This window comes from Pongo abelii, chromosome 2 (assembly GCF_028885655.2).
Source record: "Pongo abelii isolate AG06213 chromosome 2, NHGRI_mPonAbe1-v2.0_pri, whole genome shotgun sequence".
Taxonomy (NCBI): domain Eukaryota; kingdom Metazoa; phylum Chordata; class Mammalia; order Primates; family Hominidae; genus Pongo; species Pongo abelii.
The window spans coordinates 162,852,522-162,862,390 of NC_085928.1; the positions used below are offsets into that span (position 1 = coordinate 162,852,522).

At 45.9% G+C, this 9,869-nt stretch overlaps 1 protein-coding gene across 1 annotated transcript; it reads left to right on the plus strand.

The window, feature by feature from the left end:
• Positions 1–3,542: 3,542 nt before the first annotated feature.
• RAP2B (RAP2B, member of RAS oncogene family) lies at positions 3,543–9,240 on the plus strand. Its single transcript, XM_002814198.6, has one exon. The coding sequence runs from the start codon at positions 4,770–4,772 to the stop codon at positions 5,319–5,321; it is 552 nt and encodes a 183-aa protein (XP_002814244.1). The 5' UTR covers positions 3,543–4,769; the 3' UTR covers positions 5,322–9,240.
• Positions 9,241–9,869: the final 629 nt, after the last annotated feature.

Here is a 9,869-nt window from a genome sequence, read left to right on the forward strand (position 1 = left end):
CCCAACCTGTGTATCTTGGAAGGAGGTCACTGTGTGAGCAAAGGTTAGGAATGGGACCCCTGTTTATGCAAAGTATCAAGGTTAAGCTGTCTCTTCCTGATAGCTTTTATGTTAGATTGTTTTTCAAAAATGCCTTTCCACATGATCTGAAAATGTTGTCTTCTTCAGACAAAAGGTTTATCCATTGGATGCTGTGGTATCTTTCCTCAAGATAGCACTGATTTAATGTTTTCACCCCAATAAATGAAGACTGATCACTCCAGCATCTTTGTGACTCAGGGAGAGAGACTGACACATTAGTATACATTTTTCTGTGGATCGAAAACATGTCTTATCAAGGATTGATATGATCTTCTAACACAAATAGAGTTTGGAAAAAGATAAAATGCCATTCACACATTCATTAATAAATATTTGAGGGCTTTCTACGGTACTAAGTGCTATGAAGGACAAAGGTGGCTCTAAAGATAAACTAGACATGGACCTTGCCCTTGAGTATTTCACATGGTGCTTAAGGTGACCAGACTTAGCTATGTAAATGTAATAATTATAGTACAGGATAGATAATGTTTCATGCTGTGAGTGGGGGTAAAAATATTCCTAACAAATTTTACATGAAGAAATGATCAACCTTAAAAATCTGTACACTTAGCCGGGCGCAGTGGCTCACGCCTGTAATCCCAGTACTTTGGGAGGCTGATGTGGGCAGATCACCTGAGATCAGGAATTCGAGAGGAGCCTGGCCAACATGATGAAACCCTGTCTCTACTAAAAATACAAAAATTAGCTAGGCGTGGTGGCACGCACCTGTAATCCCAGGTACTCAGGAGGCTGAGGCTGGAGAATCACTTGAACCTGGGAGGCAGAGGTTGTGGTGAGCTGAGATCATGCCATTGCACTCCAGCCTGGGCAACAGAGCAAGACAGTGTCTCAAAAAAAAAAAAAAAAAAATTGTACATTTTTCATTGCTTCATTTGAAATCCCAAAGCTCCAATATAAATCTTTCTATGGAAGTACATCTGAATGTAATAAAAATTGCTATTGAAGAATCCCTAATAAAAAGTACTCAAATTGTGGCATCTTTCTGGTACTGAGGCCATAAAGGTTCAGTAATACCCATCCACATGGCTACCTAGAGTCTTAGGAATGGTCATTTCTCAAGGGACTGTCAGGCTGTCTGGGTCTGAGCAGTAATTGGATGCATGTATGGGGTGCTGCAGATTTAGAAACATGTTTCCATCTATTATCTGTTAATTATTATCCCTCTGGACAGCCTGGCACATGGTAAGGGCAGCTAAGACAGCAAGGTCCTAATTCTGCTCAGCTCTCTCTGCTGTAAAATGATTGATTAGGTGACCAGATTTTCTCCAAGGATCTTTGTGTAGCTAGGTGGGTAGGGCAAATTATATTATTACCATTTTACAGAAAGGGAAACTAAGGTTAGGAGAGCTTAAGTGACTCACCTAAGACCTCAGATAATAACTGATATCCAATACTTGAGATTAGACTTCAGGCCCGGAAGGACAAAGCATCTGCTTCTATATCACACTCAGAACCACACCTAATATTTGTAGTTAAGAGTACCAATAGAGGCCCACATAGCATTAACCTAAGTATTTACGTCATAAATCAAGATAACAAACTGTTAAACAAAATATGATCTGTCTTCCCACCTTGACAAATACCTCCTACATGGAGCTGGATGGCCAGTTGTGAACTATGAATTCCTGGACTTCTCTAGGGCCAGGCTGGAAGGTGTCATGGAGGATAAAGCTGATCGCAAATGATCCCTCTTCCTGCATTACGGGGGGCTCAAATCACCTGGGAGTGCACACCTTAGCCCACAGGTCCAGGTACTGTCCACACCCCAAAGAAGAGCTATTTCTTGGACACAGGAGTGAGTTCAGAGTCCCGACCAGATCCTGAAAGTGAACTTGGCACCATTTGCGCAGAGCAGTCCAGAGTTCTGACTACATGGAGCGTATGTAGTCTAGAAGAGGGTCAGGCTCCAGCTGGGCCATCAGCCTGACCGGAAGAGGGGCACTGCCAGAGGAGAGCCAGAGGGTGGCTGTGGGCGGAAGTCCCCCTTGGGTTTAAGAGCCAGTCTGATCACACTGCCTCTAAAAATCACTCTAAGAAAGAATAACATACCGGAACATTCATGTGACGGGTAAGTATGGTCTAGTGGTTATTAGACTAGGCTCTGCAGGCAAATCCCTGGGTTGGAATCTTAGGTTGGCCACTTTCTAGTTGTGGCATCGCAGGCAAATTATTGATCATCTCACAGCCTCAGTTTCCTCATCTTTAAAATGGGTAAATAATTATTATTATGAGGAGTGACAGTACATGTAAAACGCTTGGCGGACGTTACACATTGGGTGAATATTGACAGGGTTCTCTCCAGCTTAGGCGAGTTTGCCTCTGAGAGGTTTTTCTGGAGAATTATATAAGCTTCATAACATCCAAGCACTCTGACAGTCAAGGTGAAAGTCTCCTCTCTCTACTAAACGATGGGGTGAGGCGCGGGTGTGGGCACCACCCACCCCACCCAAGGCATCAGGGGCAGCCCACGTCCCGCCCGGTTCTCTGCCCAAGGACTTCACGCTGCAGACGTGCACGGAAGAAGCTTCGGCCAGGGGTTTGGAGGTTAACTAGCAAACGCAGCGTGAGTCACGGCGGCACTAGGAACTGAAACCAAGTGTTAGCCATGCCCAGGTTTACCCTACGATGCGGACGGTGAAACCAGGGAGCAGTGACATCAGGACAGGGAGCCAGCGGTGACGCAGCTCCACCGCCTCCCTCCCCACCCCGCACCCGCCGCCGCCGCGCTCAGCCTGCAGACAGGTCTTGACATCCCTCCTCAGCGAGGAGCGAGGGAGTCGGAACAAGTCGGGGCATCTCCCTCGCACCTCCCGGGAGCGCCAGCCCAGCCAAGTCTAGCGATTGCCCGGCCCGCCAGCGAAGAAGCTTCCTCTGAAGCAAGCTTGGACACTCCCCTACCCCTCCGGGTGAAACGAATTCCAAGTGGCCCATTTCGGCTCCTCGCCCCTTCCCACTCCCTGCAAAAAAACTTGGCAACTCTGCGGTTTCTTGCGGACCAAAACCTGTAATTAGCCCTTTGTGCTCCCTTTAAGGGGCAGTCGTGACTGGAAACCGAGGAGTCAGACTCTCTCGAAAACACCAACAAAGAACTATATTTAGTTCTGAGCTCTCAGCCTAAATGCCTCTTATTTTTCACTTTTACTTCAAAACGCCAGGGTTGAGGAAGTGGGAGGCACAGGGTGGGGGAACAACGGAGAAAGAACAGCTGTGCCTCCGCCTCTCCGCTCAATCTCTATAAATAACCAATCGCGAGCGGAGGCTACTTTTTAGCCAATGAAGCGCCCCAAATTGATAAAGCCCTGGCGGCAGCCAATGAACAACACTTAGGGGTGTCAGACTCGCACCCCGAGACCAATGAGTGCAGAGTCTGGGAGAGGTAATTTGAGCTAGAGTGTGGGTGTGTGGTGCAAAAGCTTCCTACTTCCAAGCCCAAAAACCTGCTCTGCGACTGAGCATGCCCTGAACTAACTGCGGGCGCCCTGAGACTTCTGGATTGGGATGTAATCCGGTCTCCGGGTTTTGACCGCACCCGAGCGGGGAGGTGGGTACGACCCACGGGACCCTGCCCCGAGAGAGCTGCAGGTACCAGAGGCTACCCCTTTCCTAGTCGGAAAAATATCTCAGACTTGGAGTATCTCCTGTTTTCTTTGTGCAAGGCTGCAGTGTACAGAGTCGGTCAGAGAAGACAGAGTAGCGTTTCTGTGGCGAACGGTTTAGAAAAATCTATGGGGCAGGTTTGCTCCGCCGGCTGCTCGTACATTCCCCGGCCCCCACAGGACTTCGGGTTTCCGGCCCCCAGACACACACCCGCCCGGGGCTGGGTGAATGGCGTCCTTGGGCCTTTGATAACGGGAGTTGGCAAGACCACAGCCTACTCCATCCCTGAGGCGGCCCGCCGCGCCCACATGCTTCTCGCAGAGCCGCCGCCCTTGTCCACCACTCCCACAGCTGTAAAATAAAGCGGCCTGCATACTCCCTACAGCGCTTTCCCCGCTCCCATATACGCACACACACCCCATCTTCCAGCCAGTTCCTAACTCGCGCCACTCCCCAAACCGGACTCAAATCCGGAGCCCCGCCCACCGCCCCGGCCCCGCGGAAAACCAGGAGCGGCCGCTTGGGCAAGGCGCGGCCGGAACGCACTGGGCATGCTCGCCGGGGAGGGGAGGGCCGGGCTGCGCGCGGCGAGTAGGAAGCCTTCGCCCAGTAGAGGCTGTGGGAGAGATCGCGATGGGCCGCGGCGGTGGGCGCACGTTCCGCGGGGACTCATGCCACGCGCGTCCCGGCCCGACGCGCAATTAGCAGCCACCTCCGCAGCCCGCCGCCACCGCCTCCCTGCCCTCCCGGGCTGCCGCAGTTAGGAGCTCCAGCCGTCGCCTCGCGCAAGCTGCGGGCATTGTCCTCTCGGTTCGCCGCCCGGGCTGCTGCTGCCGCCGCGGACTGCTGCGGGGCCCGGACCCGCGCCCCAGGGATACGCCGCCGCCGGCCGGCCCGGCGCCCGGCCTCCGTTCGGTGATTTCCGTCCTGCGTCCTCTGGGTTGCTCTCTCCTGGGTTTTTCCTGCGTAGCTGAGGAAGGGGGAGAGAAGTCCAGCCGCCAAGCCCAGCCTTCCCCGGCGCGCAGCCCCGACGGGGCCACGGCAGGCGCGGCGAGAGCGCTGACGGAGCCATGAGAGAGTACAAAGTGGTGGTGCTGGGCTCGGGCGGCGTGGGCAAGTCCGCGCTCACCGTGCAGTTCGTGACGGGCTCCTTCATCGAGAAGTACGACCCGACCATCGAAGACTTTTACCGCAAGGAGATTGAGGTGGACTCGTCGCCGTCGGTGCTGGAGATCCTGGATACGGCGGGCACCGAGCAGTTCGCGTCCATGCGGGACCTGTACATCAAGAACGGCCAGGGCTTCATCCTGGTCTACAGCCTCGTCAACCAGCAAAGCTTCCAGGACATCAAGCCCATGCGGGACCAGATCATCCGCGTGAAGCGGTACGAGCGCGTGCCCATGATCTTGGTGGGCAACAAGGTGGACCTGGAGGGTGAGCGCGAGGTCTCGTACGGGGAGGGCAAGGCCCTGGCTGAGGAGTGGAGCTGCCCCTTCATGGAGACGTCGGCCAAAAACAAAGCCTCGGTAGACGAGCTGTTTGCCGAGATCGTGCGGCAGATGAACTACGCGGCGCAGCCCAACGGCGATGAGGGCTGCTGCTCGGCCTGCGTGATCCTCTGAGGCGGCCACCGCGCGCCGGCTGCGCTTTGCGCACAAAAGCCAAACGCATCCGACTCTCTAAATGTGATTTATTTCTTGCTTTGAGATTGGAGACCACTTTGCATTGGCCAGGGTGTCTTGGGAGCCCGGCTGGCCTCTGCGGCCGGCGTCCCCTGCCTCCACCCTGTGCCCGAGGGGGTGTCCCGTCCTGCCCATCCGATACTCTGGTGGAAATGTGGCTCTTTGCAGCATGTACGTTTCTCCCTGATTTTGGTTGATGCATATTTCCCCGTTTAAGTAGCCGTTAGGGCGCAGTATCGGCAGCTTGACACCCACCAAGCAAAAGTTTCAGCCCGGAGAAAAAATAGGGGGGAGGGGTAGAGGAAAAGGAGGGGGAGAAGGTGGAAATGGTTTTTTTTTTTTTATTTTCTTTCTTTCTTTTTTTTTTTTTTTTTTGGTCAACAGCCGTTTTTCTAGTTCCAAGTTTTAAATACATGGAAGGAAGTCCGGGAGAACCATATGAAGGAGCAGGAGGAGAGGAAGAAACTTTTTTTTCCTTGTTTTCCAGGAGTAGCTGGAAATTAAGATCGGGTTCCTTTTCTGCCAGCTTGGAAGGGCAACCCCATGACTGATTGCGATTCTGAGGATGTCTATGCAAAGTTGGATTCTTGTTACAGTGTATCCAATCTGAAGTATTGCACATCTGAACTGGGACTGTTAACACTGATGCCAATACAGTGTGGGGTGCCAGAAAGTGTCTGCTGATATTTGTGGAAAAAAATTCTATTTTGTTTACCTACTGTATCAAAGGGGAGTCTGGGGGAGAACGGTAGTATTTTTTTTTTATCAGCTGTGAAAAAAATGTTACAGATCTGCACATTTTCGTGTGTACTATGGTGTGTGTGTGTGTGTGTGTGTATGTGTGGTGTGTGTGTTTTAAGTTTAGCCTTTTTGTTTTTTTGGTTGGCAGTAACCGATTTTAATGACTAGCTTTTAAAAATACAGTACAAAGACTTTGTAAATGTGATTCAGGGCCCCCAGCACCCCTGTGTCTGCAGAGTGCCTTCAAAACTCAGCTGTTCCAGCCGGTGCCAACCTGTGAACTTCCCACCATATCCCAGAATCTGCTATTCCCCAAACCACTTCCCAGTTTCCTTTCAGTAATCTTTCTGAAGGAGCCAGGACAATAGGGCCTGTTGTTCAGTGAATTTCTTTATTATTTTCAGCCTTTAAAATGTAATTTCCATCTCTTGCAATGAATTTGTTTCCCTTTTTTTTTTGCTTCATTTTGTTTAAATTTTCAGGTATTTAGCTCCCCTTTCATATTATTTTTAAATTTTTAAATTACCTGTTGTAGGGTGTTCCTCCAGAAGCAAAGAACAAAATTTTACTGTTTTGATGTACCAATTCTAACTAATTGTAATTTTTAATTTCATGCGTTTAATCATTGTCTCTTCATTTTAAGACTTTTAATACAAATGCCATTTTTAAAGAAAAAAACCCAAAACTATTGTTTGTGTTTCTGTGTTTCATATTCAGTGATTTAATGCAGTATCATGGCTGAGGTGGATGGGGCAGGTGCATGATACTCTTCAGAGCTATTTGTGAAATTTTAAAGACAGAAGTGTCTCAGTGACAAGTTGGATGACACTATTCCCAACTTTTTAAATTTGTAGAAAACTATCAAGATCGAGGAAGCCCTGGGTATGGCCATTACCATCTGATTAGAAGATGAACAGGTATTTTGAATCTGATCTGACATGGAACAGTTTACCTCATTGTAGGTAGGGAACAAGAGAACCCATCTATTAAAATTGCCTTAGATCTGGGAAAGTAACCATCCTTCTGGCAAAGTAGGATGGCACTTTTAAGTTTTTCTTCCTTTTTTCCGTCTGTTTATATCGCACATCAAGTCAAAAACATGTTTGGGAAAGATGGTTTTCAATTCTGAAGTTATATCTAGTGATGTTTTTTGCAGTACATTTGAATGGATTGTAGACACTGCCTCAACCCTTTTGAGGTTTTGATTTGGAAATAGATTTAAAAGAAAACAGGCTAAGATAATATCCTTGTTCTCGTTTACTCCCTGCAGTTTGGACCATATTTGACCTCATAAGTTTTTCCTTTTAACAGTAGGAGGCAGTGTGAGCTTTTTATTTTTTATTTTTCTTAAGGTGGTCTTAGTAACATAACATGTTCATATCAAGAGAGTGCTTGGTATACCTTAGGTCTATGAAGTGTAGCTGAAATCTGAAGAGTCTTGACAAAGGGATTTACACCCTTGACAAAACCAAAAGAAATTACAGGCCACAGGTTTCTTTAAAGCTGTGTTAACATATCTTGCCTTAAAATTTGTGTGTGTTTTTGCTTTGCTTTTTTTTTTTTTTTTGCCCAAGAGGCATCTCAGTACTCCAGCAATGGGGGAAGAATAGAGAATTTTGCCTGGCAATGGTCCTACTGCCATTTTTTTTTCCCACTCTGATCTCACTTAAGTTTGATATCAAACACAATTGGGAGGCATTAGTATCACTATTCTAAATGTAGACATTAAAAGATACTGTATAAATTTATGCCTTTGCAAAGATTCGTTCTTGTATTTGAATAAATTTAGTTGCTAAAGTAGATCCAAAGTGTTAAAAATGCTGAAGTCATGTCAAGTACTGTCTGGAGAGTTTTTTAAGAAAAGGCATTTGGCATTTAACTGTCTCTTGTTTTATTTTTAAGTTTTTGGAAACCTTTTGACATAAAATGCTGCCAAGTATCTAAGAAATGTATATACTGACAGAAGATACTTGAAAGTGGAAAATTGGAAATGAAATATGTTGCTGGGTGCATTAATCACCTTCGCCCAGGATTTAGTCACTTGCAGGACCTCTTTATAGGTCTAGGATGGCAGAGCAGAAGATTTTAATATGCTTTTACTAAGTGATGTAAAATAAATGCTTTTTGGATTATCAGTGAAAGCAATTTTGTGTGCCTGAAGCAAGAAAATAGTGTTTTTGGTTTTATCCCATATTTTCTTGGCAAAATTGAGAGAAATTAGGAACACTGCTATTTTTTTCTTAAAAATGTTTTTAAGAATATGTTTGTTTCTTTGGCTGTTAAGAACCCCTTGTGGTATTAGGGTGTGAAGAGATAAGGGCATTTGTTTCAATGAAAAAGTTAGTGTTAAAGGAGGTGAGTCAGGGAGGGTGGAGTTTGTTGTAAGGCAATCACCTGTCAGAACAGAAATTGGGTGGGAAAGGAGTCTTTATCTTGGGGAGCAAAAGCTGACTTTTAGACTTCACCCCTGCTGTTTTTAAACAGCTTTTCCTTTTGGTCTCTGACAGTCAACCTAGGTTTTATGTTATGTCAAAAGGGTTATTTTTGTCCTCCTTTTTTAATAGCCTCAGGAAAGTTAAAGGTATCATCTTAGGTCTAACACTCTCTAGTCTTTGAGAGTTACGGTTCTTTCGTAGAACAATTTCCATGTTGTTAACTGTTGTAGACTTAATTGAATCACATTTTGGGACCAGATGCATTTGGGGATAGAATTCTTTAAATTTGTGGGACTTCATGCTTCCTGATTACTTACTATTTCCTGTGGTTGGGAATCCTAGAATGCCTGATCTATTTTATCTGTTCAGGTAGTTTTGTTATTGTACCCTCTTTGGGTCATATTCTAGTATTTCTCACAGGGGGTATGAGAAACAGAAAGCTATATGTAGCAGCTGGTCTTGAGAAGTAGAAGCACCTTAACTGTCATAAGAGCATGGATTTTTTTTTTTTTTTTCACAACAGCTGGAATAAGTTCCTGCATTATAAATAAAAAGGGAACCAAGATTTAATTTGGAGATCATCACTGTTAAAACGATACCAAACATTTGTCACAGTGTCTTATTTGGGGAAAGTTTGCTAATATAAATTTTGTCTGAAAATATAGTAAATTTTAAAATACTAATATAATGTGGTATTTTGATTACAGTATTTTATGCAGACTATTAGGAATGATTCAATGCATTTAACTGAACACAGAGCTAGTTCTAGGTGAGTGAGATCTTTATCTATTAAATGGATTTTGAAAGTTTGAGAAGGCTATGGGGATCATCTGGTTGAAAGGTTCTCAAACTTGACCATATATCAAAATCACCTGGAGCTTAAAACATGTACTGCTGGGAACTTCCTCCAGTTTCTTATCCAGTGGGTCTCGGGTAGGGTCTCAATTTTCATTTCTAACAAGTTTCCAAGTGATTGTGTTATTGCTGTTCCAGGGACCACACTTTGAAAATCAGTGATTTAGACTGAACTCCAAATGAGTACTATACTGACAGCCACCTAGATATTGAGACACAGACTTAATACTCATGTCACACATTTTGGAGTGCTGTATACTACAGTTAGAGAATAATCTCTATTGAAATCTAAGCTAAAGAGGACATATACCGTTTATACTAAGACTATTGTGTGTGAAATAGAATAAACATTGCAGGTAGTTTTTGATCATTTTCACATTATTACAGGAACATTTTGACTATGGTTTTCAGTGTTAATTCAGAAGTTGACTTTAAATGAAAATGTGATTAGAATAGA